At 42.5% G+C, this 15326-nt stretch overlaps 1 protein-coding gene across 5 annotated transcripts in view; it reads right to left on the reverse strand.

The window, feature by feature from the left end:
• The window catches only part of ssh (Protein phosphatase Slingshot), a 69060-nt gene that overhangs the window by 29143 nt on the left and 24591 nt on the right, over positions 1–15326 (reverse strand). For 4 of the 5 annotated variants that reach the window (XM_035882642.2, XM_035882640.2, XM_085660640.1 and 1 more), the window contains one exon: positions 6209–6368. In XM_035882642.2, the coding sequence (XP_035738535.2) occupies positions 6209–6368 (160 nt within the window). Of the gene's footprint in view, positions 1–6208; positions 6369–7707; positions 8238–15326 lie in introns of those variants that run through there. The other variant, XM_085660641.1, reaches the window with a different exon arrangement.

The raw sequence follows: 15326 nt of genomic DNA on the forward strand, positions 1-15326 counted from the left end.
TCGAGTAATTTTTAAATAATACCTCCACCAGCCAATTCGATCGAAACGATTAATTTGTCGCCTCTAAAGTCTCTCACTCTATCGTTGGTGGTCTTTCGCATTAATCACGTGAACTCTTTAAACGTGCACGCGCGTTCGCCTTAGTCATTACACAATAATACCGTTACGAATTTCCTTCGTTCATCTCTGGGAACGCGATTAAAGCGTTCGAGAGAATGCCTATCGTCGAATAAACGAGCGACGATGAGCGTTCGACGATAAGCTTTCTTCTTCTTCTTCTTCTTCTGCTTCTGCTTCTTCTGCTTCTGCTTCTTCTGCTTCTGCTTCTTCTGCTTCTGCTTCTTCTTCTTCTCACGCGAACGATGCAACACGCAAGTGCCGCTAAATTTCAATTCGTTGATTACTGAAGATTAAAGAGAGTTACTTTCCAAAAGGGGGAAGAGAGAGAGAGAGAGAGAGAGAGAGAGAGAAAATTAAAGACGGAACTAAGAAATATCTGGAATTATTATTAATCGTCCTTTTCAGGAGCGTTTCTCTCTCTCTTTCTCAACATTTTTCTCACTCGCCCACGTTTCTCCGGAACACCGGTTGACCAACGAGTTTTTACGGATAGGCAATAAGTGGATCAGGTGGAACGGAATGCCCTGGAAGGAGCTGTTCTAAACATCCGTGAACTGCCGTCGAGGAGCCTTCCTCCTTCTCGAGCAGGTTTCCCTTCTGTACAGCAGACAGCAGTTGTGGTTTTACGCGTTCCTTAAACGCGTGTTACATCGTATATCGCGCCCGAGATAGCCCAGAAAATCTCAACGAATCTTCTTCTTCCTTATTAAAACGATTATAGGAACGAGAGTGGTAGAGAAGGAAAATGCTCCATTGCGCGTGATCGTCGTCCACCTCTTACGTCGATGGAAATTTCACTTTTGCGAGTATCAGCGAAAGTGCCGACGACTGAATCACGGTAAAAGTTACGTTATATATACACACGTATATACGATATATCGAACTCGATCATATCGTCCCGCGGTACGAACTGGGTTTATTTCGGGGAGGAAAAAAAAAAAAAGAAAAAAATTAGAAGGAAAAAAGATGTACCTACTATCTACGAAATATTACAAATAGAGTAATCCTCTTTAAATGAAATTACAAAGATCATTCTTTAGAAAGAGATTCACTCTCGCTATATATATATATCTCTCTCTCTCTCTCTCGCTCGTTAGCTAGCCTGAATCACGAAGCAGCATGATCCCACGTCCTGGATCGTATCTTCCATACTTTTCTCTCTTTCTCACGCACACCACTTGTTCGCGCAATCGCAATCACTTTTTGCAACGGGATTATGTCACGCGAAAGCGCAACTCGCGCATATTTTGACACCCGGTGTTACGTTGCGCAAAGGAAGCAAACACTAGCATACACGAGTAATCGTGAAAACGAAATGGTCAGAAGAAATCCATAGCCTTTCTTTTTTTTTTTCTTCCTACCCGCTCCTACCCAAAGAAATATTCCAGAGCGCTCGATCTTTTCATTCCTCGAAGAACAACAACAACAACAACAACAACAACAACAACAACAACAACAACAACAACAAAGAGGAATAAAAAAGAAGATGATATTTTTCTTCTTCTTTACTCATCGTCGACCATGACCGATTACTTTCGATACGATATACCATACATATATTGTCGTAATATCTCTCGGAGTAGTACGCAAGAGCCTGCTAATGGTAAAAAGGAAACGAAATTGCTGAAGGGGAATCTTTCGTAATCTCTCCCGCGTAATGATCGAGAACGACCGTGACTATACGAACCGTGATGGATTAGCAAGGAGATAGAAAGTTTCCCAAAAAACAGATCCTAAAACGCGAAAGGAGCAAAAAAAGAAAAAAAGAAAAGAAGAAATAACGAAAAGAAAAAAGGCAAAGACGAAGGAGAGAAAGAAAAAAAAGAAAAAGGAAGAAAAAAAAAGAAAAAAGAAAAAAGAAAAAAAAGAAGAAAAGAAAAGAAAAGAAAAAGAAACGGAGCTCACACAGGAATATAAGAGGTACGTAAACGCAGCATGCACGTAGATGTAGTATATTTATCTGTTTCGCTCTCGTTTCATAACGTTACACACGTCGCGTCTACGGCTACCAAACGCGCGATTGTAATTTACCGTAACGTCCATGTAAATCGTCGTACGGTGTGCAACGGGGACAAAAGGAAAGGGAGAGCGTGTACCGTTGTAATCTCTCTCGTAAGTCGACCGGTTACATCGTTTTCTGCCGTGGAATCGTCCGTTAACGTTCTGTTTAAGGACTTTACGTAAGCGACTGAACGTGAGAGGAGAAAAGACGAAGAAAGATTAATACGGAAAGATGGAAATGCGTGATCATCGAGACCGTCTCTTTCTCTCAAACTGTACGTGGCTGTCAAAGTCACGTGTAGCATGGAACGGACACCAGCAATTTTCGACGTCACGTTTCCCTCACCGTGACAAAAGTATGCCACGACTTACATTAGAACGCAACAATCGACGACGAGGAGAGAGACACTCTCGAGAGCGTTCTTTTTCTTCTTTTATCCTTTGTTCGAGAAAGGACAAACATCGAAGTTTGCAGGAAATTCGAAGCGATACTTTTAGAAAGGTCTACGTCCTATTCGATTAATAGCCAGCTATTATGGATAGGAAAATACGTTGGTGCTCGTTTCTCGAAAACGCTTGGCATTACTTTACCGTCGCATTTGCGAACGATTACGTCTCCGGTGAGGTGCGTTTGCGAATTCCCGGCATCCTGCTCGAGCGAAGGTGAACAGGTACAGGCGCAAAGCCATCGGAATATTGCCTGTGTATTCCATACACGAGCCTTGTGTGTTAGAGAGTAAATGGTGCTAGGTTGGGTGCGCGCGTGCGCGCGAGTTTGCGTTGTACGGCTTGTTAAACGCGAACGTTCACTTTGTGCTATCCGGCCGTTAGATAAGAAAAAGCATTTAAAACTTACGGTACCGTGCTTACGACTACGCGAGGATAGGAGGAGGAGTCGTAAGAAAAGCGAAGAAGTCTCGATGCTCCGATAAACTTTGTTCGTTCCTACCGAGGATCAAAAGCTGTACGCATAAATTACGCTTTCCTGCGATAAATCCAGCGTGATTTCGAAATCGAATAAGTTACCTCTCAACGAGAGACAAGAAACGACCGAGTAAAAAAAGGAACAAGGTGAATTGAAAAATTAGAAAAACAGAGAGATGATAAGGAGGTCCCATAAGGCGAGTCTTATCGGTCGGCGTAATTAATCGAGACGATTCGATATCGAGGAGCCACAAGTCGGCGTTCGGTATCGGAGGCCGTTTAACATCGCGTTTAGGTCAAAACAGGTTCCTACGGAGGAAACGCGTTTTCTCCAAAGGTGCTACTACAACGACGACGAACGAGAGAGCCCGGATCACGAATATGCGTTACCGAAGCTGGATATACTCGGTTGGCCGAATGCCGGCGTACGAGATAGGATAAAATAGGAGTCGGCTCGCTACACGGATAAGGAAATTTACGGCGTGTCTACTTTGCTCGACCTCGGACTCACCGGCTAAAGGATGTTTGAAGAACGACACGAGGAAGTATTTGAAATACAAACGGACACAAAGGAGGAACAAAGAAACGTTCCTTCTAGCTCTCCTTAAAATCATTCAATTTAAAAACTTTCCAAGCTAGAATTCGTGTCGAAGTATTCAAAGGAGCAAAAAGCCATTTCAAAGGGGAGGACAAAATTTCCTTTCGTTCTACGATTCCTCGTCGAAAGTCGAGCGTGCTGGCGCAAGGGAGGCAAAATGAATTTTCATGAGGCGACCTGCCTCTTTTACTGGCTTGCTGTTCAGTACTCTCGTACGATAAGTCGAGCATGGAACAGAGAAGAAAAGAGAAGGAGGAGAGGGTTAACCGGAGAGTACGAGAAAGAGACGAAGGTAGCCAGAAGCCAGTCGTAAAACTCGTTTTATCTCCTTCGAGTGCCTCGCGGTAGCCTAGTTTCGATCGGCGAACATCGAAATTGAAATTACCCTTCCATTTCTCTCTCTCTCTCTCTCTCTCTCTCTCTCTCTCTCTCTCTCTCGCACTACGTATCTCTATCTATCTGTCTATCTATCTATCTATCTATAGGCGGTTAGGCGGCGTTCATTGGACTCTCAAATCGTTTGAAATCGAAAAGACACGACGAACGAGTGAAATGATCGATATAAATGAACATCTTCTTACGCTTATGTAATTTCGTTGAATTTAATTCGATTTCGAGGGTCACGGTCAAGCAATTTCTCTTTTTCGAAGTCTCGAAAGATGGTACGCGCTTACGCGGTTTTATCGCGACCTTATAAAATCACGGAAAAGCAAAGTCGCGTGGGCAAAGATAATTTATCGCGATTGTTGGTACAAGTCTGTCTCTATATTTCTCTGGCGACGAAACCGACTTAGCCCCAGAAAGATGAGATATCTATTTTATTTCCTTATAACGATGCTAAATCTATCTATACAAAGTGCTAACTAAAATAAAAAAGAAATTGCATAAAGATCGTAAAAAAACGAAGATATATAGGTACGATCGTTGATTTGAAATTAATGAAAATTTTTGAAAGACGAAGCGAAACGACTACTATGCACCGGAAGTGGATAAACAAGAAGCGAGTTTAATGGTCTTCGAGGTCGCTGACACTTTACGCGTAAAAGGAACAGCCTGAGGGCAAGTTGTACGTTCGAGTCGTAAGTTTAAGTGCGAGACATAAAAAGTAACGGGGCCCCTTCTGAAAAGCAGTCGTCGAAACGACCTGTAGCGAATCGTACGTCCCCCTTACCTCGTTGTCCTTGTAGGGACCAGTTTCGCGTTCGTATCTCGTGGAGTGCTCGCTCAATCGACCATCTCGGATGATGAACTACCTAACAATTTCTGTGATACGATAGTAAAAGCTAGAAGAAAAAAGAAAAAGGAAGGACAAAAGAAAAGAAAGCACGTAGGGCGGCAAACTTCAAATGGCTCGAGGCTTAAACTCGCGAGAAGCGTCCATTATTTCGCGAATACATGTACATGTGTGCGCGTGTCTGTATATACATACATACATATGTATATATATATATATATATATATATATATGCATGTATATGTGTATATACCGGGACGAACTCGTGTCAAGGTCAACTCCAGGCAAGTAGGACTTTCTTCCTCCGTCGTCAGTCGTCCCGTTCTTTTTTTTCTTTTCGAAAGTCCAAAGATGCGACGTGTAGGAGTCGTTAGTAAAAAAGAAAATCGGTTATCGTCGTCGTCGACGTCTCATGTTTATTCGCGAAGCACGAACGGAAGTACTCGTTTCTCATCGGCCGCGACCTCGTTGCGTCGCCTTCCTCGACGAACCCGTACACACATACGAGTCGCCTTTAGCCCACTTCTTCGGACAGACGACGAACCCACGTGAAAAATTCCAGGTCGATGAGCTTGCTCGTGTTCGAAATCGTTTTGAAACAATCGCGAATGGAATTTATCGGTATTGGCGACGAACAAAGAGCGTCGACGAACAAAATTGAGAAAAGATCCCTTCTTTTCTCGGAATAAGATCGTTATATCGCGAATACCTAACGGGTGTTTACGTCGCTTCCGGCAACTCCCCTATCTTTCTTTTTTCCTTTTGGCAACGTCAAGCGACATATAGTCAAACGATTCGGCCTATATAATTTCTGAATTCCTTATGCAAAGACTATAGAGGAAAGGCTATATATACGATGATATCGGCAGCGATGTATCAAACAGGAGCGACGGCCAAAGAGACGTACCGTCGCGCTTGCCAATTTCCCCCTCGAGGAATATGAGATGCACGTGGCGGTTACGATCTCGTGAAAACAACGTCGTCGTTATTGCACGTCGAGACTGCTTGTATACGCGTAGAGACATAGAAGATATCTAGCGAAATTACACCGTAACTTTAGCCGCGAATTGCGCAAGTATATCGTTCGATCGCGAAGAGTGCCACGTACTTAGGACGACGCGCGTCAAACGTTCTATCTTTTGTGATAAATACGACGAACGAACGATCATTGCCAAATTCACGAAATTTCACGGAATTGGCGATGACATATATTTGCATCGTAACGTGTTTCAAGATATCGATGTTTCCCACGTTTATCTCGCCGTCGGTTAAGAAAGCACGCTTAGGAAAATTTCTCTCGGTCGAATCGTTCTCGACTCGAAGAGACTCACCATCTTCAGAGTTTCCTCGGGTCTCAAGAGATAAAACATGGACTGCAAGTGTTGCTGAATATCGCATCCTGCCGCGGATACTCTCCTCGAGGGTCGGGCCCTTTCGTTCGGTGGTAAAACGAGGGCCGCTCCTTTCCCTGCGAAGTAACATTCGCTCAGGCTGTAACAAAAAAATGACAAATTTCTCGTCAACAAAATGGAGAGAGACGCGAACGAATAGAGATTTCGACTTCTCCTTATATACATATATATATATATATACACATACACGCGCGCGCATATGTGTGTGCATATATACGTGTACGCGCACATACACGTGTGTTTGCAGAAAAGCAACCTCCGCAGACTTTCACCGTGATTTACGACATACTTTTGACTGATTGCACGCGAAGAAAACGAGACGGCGAGTCTGTGCTAAAGTCCTAAGAAAATCGGGAACCAGTGTAGTAATCGTATCGTCGCGAGTGTTCTTATATAACGTAGAAGGATTGCCAATCGTCATAACGCTCGTTATCGAAAATATTGGTTGTTTTTCGTGCTCGTCGCATCATCAGGAAATTAAACAACATCTAAATCATAATCAATGAAATAATTGTGAATTATGACTCTTTCTATTTATCGGTATAATAATAAATCGATCGATCATTGCGATCGTAAACGTAAAATTCAGAGAGATAAGACTATCATCGCACGAAATCGCGAGGATAAATCTCGGAAGCATTGCATGATTCACCTTTCAATCTACCCCTCTCTCCTCCCCCTCCCGCTTTCTCTCCCTCTCTCTCTCTCTCTCTCTCTCTCTCTCTCTCTCTCTCTCTCTCTCTCTCTCTCTCTCTCTCTCTCCCTCCCTCACTCTATCTGTCTTTTTCTCGCACGATAAGCGTAAAGATGCGTCTCTTCGCTTACGTTCCTCGGCGGAGTGGCCAATAAAGATCAAGGTGCGAACGAACGATCCTCGTTTGTTTCGTTGATAAAAATCCACTAATTGATCGCTAATCAATCGTAATTTACGCTAGTCGAAGCGATCGATCGAAAGCACTTTGTATTATCGATTCGACTCGATAGGCAAATTCCGCAAAGCGATCTGGATCTTATCCCCATCTCTAATTGGACATTAAAAATTTTCACATGACCTACGGGGGTCTTGACCTTCGAGACTATAAGAGGCAGTCGGAGCTCGCGAGATAATTAAGGAACGCGAGTTGGCACGAGAAAAGGTGCACGTATCCACGGAAGAGACCTTAGAAACGTTTCTAACGAGTCGCTTTGGATTCAGCGTATGCACTCCTACGTACGCGGCAACATCCGTCAAGAGAATACGTAAAGAAAATGTTCTTTTCTCTTCTCTTTCTTTTCAAGTGGATGTCCTTGTAAGGACTCGCCATTGAGGAGACGAGAGCGCACTTAAAAAACGTTGAAAAGGATTGAACGGGCAAAGAGAGGAGTAGCAGTTTTTCGAATCTCCTTCTTGTCCGTCCAACGCACAAAGGGATTCCTACCTGTCCACGTAGCCGTTCAGGCAAATAGCTGGGACCCCTGCTTTCGATGCTGCAGGGGTATCTTCCGCAGGTTTCTCCGTAATGGCAAGCTCGAAAAAGATTGCCCTATATATCGGCCAAAATCTCTCCTCTCTCTTTTCTACACTTTCGGAAATATCTCGACGGTCTATATAGAGAACTCCGTCGGGAAGGAAATAAAAGGGGCAAAAGATGAACGAAGAAAGATATGTTTACGATTATGCGTATCGAGAATTAAGGACGAAAAAACACGATCAAAGATATTCGTTATCGTTACCGTTATCGTTATCTTCATAAGGAGAAGGATAACGCGTCGCGAGAGATGATATAAATTATGATTCGGGGTGACGTGAAAAATATGATCTCCTATTGTGATCTCCTTCGTGGGTGTGTGCGCGTCGTTATTACACTTAAAGAGAATCGAATTCAAGTCGGGATAGAGAGGAGAGAACGATTTAGAGGCGATATCGCGTCTCGTACGCGTGCGATTAGATCGAGAACCGTCGGGATACTAAAATCATCCTGGGATTTAAGCTAGAAACGAAACGACGATGCGTGGGCGCATTCAAGCGAACACGTTCGCTGGCATCGCTCGGCCGTATTATTAGCGCGCGGTGGGACCGACGGTTCTTCTTGTTATTACATGCGTTTACAACATTTACAAAGGAAAAGTGACGGGAAAAGAAACAAATTTTGGTTAAAAAGAAAGTGTTGCTTCTACCGGTGGAATAGAACCCGACAATGTCGAGATCGTTCTCCAATTTTCTCTACGTGTAGATTCAAGAACGAGATAAATGGCGCTCTCTCTCTCTCTCTCTCTCTCTCTCTCTTTCTCTCTCTCTATCTTCAAAGATAATACACGTCAACGATGCGAGCCACGAAACGCGAAAACCGTCGTATAAATCCCGTTTAAATTTAGTTTAACACGCATCAGAACTCCCTCGAAATCGCGTATAGACAGAGAATGAGAGAAGGAGTTTAGACGAGAGAAGAAACTCTCTTTCTCTCTCTCTATCTAACGTGTCCACGGATAACGAGTGCACGAGAGTGCACTTATCCGAGAAGAGACATTATCGTTGAATGCGTAAAACTTTGATATTGCATCCCTGTCTTTCTCTTTGTGTCTTTCTCGACTTCTAAACGACTCTCTAAGAAAAGAAACGTGTCGTTCAACGAGGCGACACGTGTCTCCCCTCTTCCTTCCTCCTCTCTCGTCGTAGCTCTTCAAGTCCTCGTAAAAACGATGACATAACGAGCATAGACAGAACGATGATTCTATTCCGTTAGCTCTTTTCTCTTCGAGAAGACGCTGCGCTTTACACAAGTACACGTACGAGAGAGAAAAAGAAAGATGGACTTTCAATTAAGATCGCACGTACGACAATAAGCATAACTCGCTTTACACCGGTGCACAACGTGTAATGCTTGCCTCGCATGTTTCCGCAGGTTAAAATCAGGCGTACTGCTGCGCGAGACCTGTAAAAGAAAGAGAGAGAGAGAAAGATAAATAGTTTGCTCGCGAATGATGCTCGTAAAGAAACGTTTTCTTGTTCCTAACTGGGACAAATGTGTTACTTTTATAGCAAGAGAGGGAGACGAGAAGAAAGAGATAGATAGAGGAGAAGTCGAGGCTGCCGATCTCACTATCGGAAATTGTCTAATTGTGAGTTATATCTCTTGTAAATTGTTGCGCAGTCGAACGATAAATCTTGCCTTCTTAAATCGATTTCAAACATTTCAAGTGTTACACGCCAACCTCTACGAAATATTCAAACGAATTAAATCTTCATTATCTCAATGAAATAAGACAAAGGAACAGATTTTTTTTCACGGATCCGATCAAATCCGTCCGGTTTTCTTTTTCCCCTCTTTTATTCATGCTTTATTATTCATGAGTTTGAATTTTAAAGAGAGTCGACCATGGCGAACGATCCCAATCCGTTGAGACAAGGCAAAGAAGAAGGATAAAAGAAAGAGGATGGAGGAGGGGGAGGGGAGGGGGAAGAAAAGGTAAAAAAAAATGTTTATCGCGGTCAGCGCTCGCAAATTGGACTGGCGCCGAATATGCCGGATCGTTGTTGGGATAAAGGAAGACGAGAAAGAAAGGAAAAAAGAAAAAAAAAAAAAAAGAAAAAAAAAGAAAAAAGAAAGAGAAGATAGGACTGACCCGGCCTCCTCGCAAAGTGCCCATCTCCGTTAAGAGTCCATAAAATCCGAACGAACGTGACCGGCCAATCAAAATCTCCTTCTACCCTCGAACTCGACGAATATGCAATGATTCTCTCGGGAATGACGTCATTCGACATAATATGCCATAGATCTTATCGCATAAGTAAGCACACATATACGCAATATTCCGACTTTCGAAGATTCATTCGATCAAAAAAAAAAAAAAAAAAAAAAAAAAAAAAAACGAGAAGAAGAAAAAGAAAAAAATAAAGTCTATAGAGACGCGTTAAAGATAGCTTTTGTCGGAACATGCCAAGTATCTATCAAATTATACTAACGTTATACTACGAAGCAAAGAAAAATAAGCAAGAATAAATGCGAATAAACTCCTGACGTTTGGATAGGAAAAAAAGTAACTTTACGGCAGATTTAACGCACGTGCTAGTCTAGTGATCGCGTGAACGCGTATACTAATAAACGCATGCGTTTTTCGCATGTCGCCACTTTATCGCACCCCTCGCGTAAAATATCCGCCATCTCGTTCTCTCTTACTCTTTCCTCGTAACAGTAATTACCATCGATGGGAGTGATTAACCCGTGACATGCGCGATAATAAAACTTCATGACTTTCACAACACGGAACTTTTGACCAAGAACATAGCTATCGTTTCGTCATCTCAATGTTTCTCGCCTTTTATTTTTTTTGTCTTTCTTTTTCTTTTCCAAGTTAAAAAAAAAAAGAAAAAAAAAAAACAAATATACGCGTTAAATGACACAACGAGATATAGGGAACAAACTTTCGTCTTGGAAATTTTACAAGGGAGACGTAGAGCATAATCTTAAAGTGTGTCACGTACCGGTACCACCCAGCAGAGACGCTTTTGTCATGGCGATTCCCATCTCTTCTCGTGCGTGCAACCGTAACAATCATCTCTCTTTATCCCTCTATATCATATAACGTACAGAACACAACGTGCATAACCCAAATCCATCAGGAAATTGAGAAGGAAAGAAATTTCTAACTTTGCTCGTTTTCGATCGATCGCAACGTTGAATTGGAATGCAGAAAGAAGAAAGGATAAAAGGCCATATTATTTATCGAGCTGGGGGTTATTGTCCGCTGCTGAATCTGAGAAGAGAGAGAGAGAGAGAGAGAAATAGAATGAATTCGCGCACGGACAACGGTCATTAACTCGGTATCGGTTCTAGAAGGAAGATAAGAAAACCGGTGGGTTCCGTGAGTTCAAACGCGTGTACGTATATCCGCGTTCCAGAAACATTAATGTCCAAGTCTCTTTCGGCGCGCGCGCTCGGCTCTGTGTATTGCGCTTCTATCTTCGTTTATAGAAGAACCACGAAGAAGAAGAAGAAGAAGAAGAAGAAGGGAAAATGGCGATGCTTAAAGCGAGCATCGCTCGCTAACGCGATAAGTGCGGGAGATGAGATATCTCTTGTCTAATTTATCGATATTCTCCTCCTCGACAGTTCGAAACTTTGTTTACGTTACGCTCGTCTGAACCTACTGAACGATGTGTAATTAATAAATGAGTCGATGATGATGATGATGATGATAATGATGGAATTGATCTACATACGTTTTTTTTAATACGTTAATTAAAATTCTTTTTTTCGCATAAAACTAGTAAAGATACTATCCTCGAAAGGTATTATTTATACTTTCTATTGCACAAAGATTTGCATATTGTTCTCTTGTTATTCGTCTGGTAGACGGTATAATTCGATTCTAAGAAATTCTTCGAAATCAACGAAAGTGTTCGATCTTGTGCCAGTAAAAAGAGAAACGGTGAGAGGAATAGAAGTCGGGATAGCCGGAAATGCCTTTCTGCTTCTTCGTGCTAACTTTTCGTTACGGTCGATCTTGCGAGAACACGAAACTAAGAAGATCGACTCTCTCAACTAAAAGACTAAGAGGAGGAGGGTTCGTATTCTCTTTCCGCAACAAACTTTCTTCGTAAGGATTATATTTATGGTTCCGACATTTTCTCTTTCTTTTCATCTCCGTGCCTTTTCATAGCGACATCGTAGATTCTCACGTTACTCGAGAGAGATCTTTCGCGAAAATGAGACGATGGTCCTAACTTGCTTAATAACGACCCATCGTCATTGTCGCCACACGAAGGAAAACGAAGAGAATGTCTCTCTCTCTCTCTCTCTCTCTCTCCCCTTCGGACACGATACGACGAACGTAATAATAAGACGACGAGAAAATAAAAAGAGTCCGCGCTACGGTGCGGTGGCGGATCTTTTCTTTTCGTGGCGAGAAGAAAATCGCGTCCGCGTCGAACCGTGAACGTACGTTCTCGAAGATCCTTTCTCATTTCGCACGGTATATATACTCGGGCCGTTAACGGCGGTGGTTCGCTAGCTGAAAGCAAGTACGTCTAAAAATAATCCAAGCGGCCAGTCACACATCGATAGAAAATCGTCGTTTTCCTTTTCGAAGGTGTTCATCTCGCCTCGTTTGTTCCACGTAGTTATCTATACCTACTACGCGTATATCTATAACGCGTTTCGAACCAGAGAACACGTAAACCATGTACATAGATATCCGTTGAAACGTAGAATATATCCGCAGGGCTCTCTCTCTCTCTCTCTCTCTCTCTCTCTCTCTCTCTCTCTATCTCTCTCTCGAATTAACCTTGATGATTCACGCGTGACTTACGGAACACGCGCTTAGAGACACAGGAGACGACAGCGGCCGCGTGCGAGAAAGCCGTTTTTCCTTCACGAAATACGAGAAGCTAAGTACGACGTTGGTAATAAATATCGAGGAAACGCCTAAGTGAATTCGAGCTCGCGTTTCTATGTATGTACCTATCTATCCGTGCGGTCTCGTCGTGTTCCAGAGTCTCGTATTTGAAATACTTTTTTAATGGCGATTGAAAATATTTGCTAAGTTTTTTCTCGAGTTCCATCGAGAAAGACGAGGGGACAGGTGTCTTTCAAGCCGTGTAGAACAAAGAATGCGTATGTTCCTTGAGAAAAAGTCGTTGAATAAAAGTGCCATCGGTGTTTACCCTATGCATTATTAATACGTCTACTTTCACGAGTCGACGCGCAGGCCTTTTTGGTATCGCATTCTATTCTCTAAGCAAGGAAAAGAAAAGAAAAGAAAATAAGCGACGTTCGATGGCTCGTTTCCTTTTCGTCGTTTCAATCAAAACGATGTGCACGACGTAACGCTCCGCGTTCACGGATGCAATCGACACGGGTTTCCGGTAGATCGGTCGAGTTGCGAGCCGGAAGTTGCACGGACTGCTCGATTGTGACTAGTCGTATAAGCGCAATTTTACGTTTCTCTTCGTCGACGATTGAATAACGAGCAAACAACGCCAACTTTACGAGGTCATACTTAATTGAACGTCCTCGCGAGGCAGGTTAGTTATCTCTCTCGTCTAAATTCATTAATACGAATTAATGCGAGAATTTAGAGAAAATTTTTTTCTCGGGAAACTTTCCAAAGGGTTTGAATCGCAAAAAAAAGCAACATCGTTGGTAACATGAGGCTAACGTAAATCGGTCCTAGCAAATTACGTTCGTAAATTACGATACGTTGTAGGAATAATTAAACCGTTAGACTCGCGTACGAACGAAGAAATTACGAGCGAACGTCAGGCGAACGTTAGACCGCACTCTACTCTATGTATCCTATATATTTGCCATAGGCGAACAACAGACCGAGTATGGCCTAGAGTCGCCATGTAATGTTTGCACACACCCTGCGTATTTTCCAGTGATTTAAGTAATCGCTCGTAAATGATTTAGCTTGCGGCATTGATCGTATACATTTTTTATTTATATTTCCAGGCTGCTCGTGTAGAGGGGGGGGGGGAGAGAAAGAGATAAGGAGCAACAATTTTATTTCGTACGGCCAAATTAATGGAACTACGTCTCGTTATTAAAAACAAAAAAAATAAAGAACGGACTTTTTAAACAAATGAGAAAAGATGACCAGGTGTACGTGGCAAATCGATACTAATGAACGCGTAACGATGACGAATGTTCGACTCCATTTTCGTCGTCGAGAATACCTCTATCGTCCTGCTAATGATTAAACGATCGCGGCATGCAAAGCGTCGATACCGAAGAATAATCGATTTAACACAAGGTGCTTCTTAATCTCCCAATTATAGTCTAATATCGAGTAGTGACTGACCTTCGAGCGTCACCTTGACACCTCTCTCTCTCTCTCTCTCGAGCCAGTTTCGATAAGGTCGAACGCGTTCCTTCTCGATTTCATCGGCCACGTCGATTTCTTCGAGAATCTCCTCGTCATCTTTTAAATATTTATTCCATACTTTGCAAGCAAGCTTTTAACGACGAGAATTGAATGAATAAGAATCGCAATGATGAGTTCGTAAATGAAAAGGCAAGGTGAACTTTGTAAAGCGCGTTTTGTCCCTTCACCCTCATCATTCACCTCCGATAAAAGGATCTAAGGAAAGTGGCGTCGTGAACTTCGAAGGAGAAGAATCGTTCGGCATCACGAGATAACCGCGTAACGACGACTTCTCACGCTCACGCGCCTCTTTCGTGATCACTATTACTAGTTTTCGTGCTTCGAGATATACGCCAGCCGGTTTTCATACAAAGGAAGATGCAAAACGCACGGACACGCGCGCGTATAACACATACAAATTGTAGATACACGTGAGAAACGCTTCGACTACTTAAAAAAAAAAAAAAAAAAAAAAAAAAAAAAAAAAAAAAAAGCGAAAAAAAAGAAAGAAAAAAGAAGATAAAAAGAAAACGGAAAAAAGAAACAAAGAAAATAAAATAGAAATTGAACGAATTTGATTGATTGATTATCTAATTATCCTGTAACGGCCGTATATCATTGGGATATCATCATTGAGCATATTCGAGCAAACAATAAACGAACAGACGAACGGACTTTCGTTTTGTTCGCTGAACACGCCATTCAGAGATTCTTTTCCCTCTCTCTCTCTCTCTCTCTCTCTCTCTCTCTCTCTCTCTCTCTCTCTCTCTCTCTCTCTCTCTCGAGTATTCTCGATCTCATCGATCGCGTTTCCTTCCTGGTTCGCCAGGAGAAAGCCGAGGAGGAGTTGTAAACTGTACGCGGTCAAACTGTCTTCTTCTCTCCGTGAGAAGATATCTTTTCGAATTAAAAGTAAAAGTTTCGAAATGATTTACGAGTGTCCTAGAAATAATAGGGAAGATGATTTTATGTAATGAAAGAAGATCTCTTGGATACTACATTGATATAAATGTACATGACTAAATGGAGGCGCCTTTTTAAAAAGTCGTCGCAAAAGACCGTGAGAGAGTGAGAGAGGCCGGAAGAAGCAGATGTAGAGAAAGAGAAAGAAGAGTAGAAAAATCTTTAGCCAGATGGGCAGAACGACAAAGAACTGAAACGCGTTGCTACCATCCACAGGAGGAACACGTGC

Source organism: Vespa mandarinia, chromosome 12 (assembly GCF_050613455.1).
Source record: "Vespa mandarinia isolate Hongniang chromosome 12, ASM5061345v1, whole genome shotgun sequence".
Classification (NCBI taxonomy): domain Eukaryota; kingdom Metazoa; phylum Arthropoda; class Insecta; order Hymenoptera; family Vespidae; genus Vespa; species Vespa mandarinia.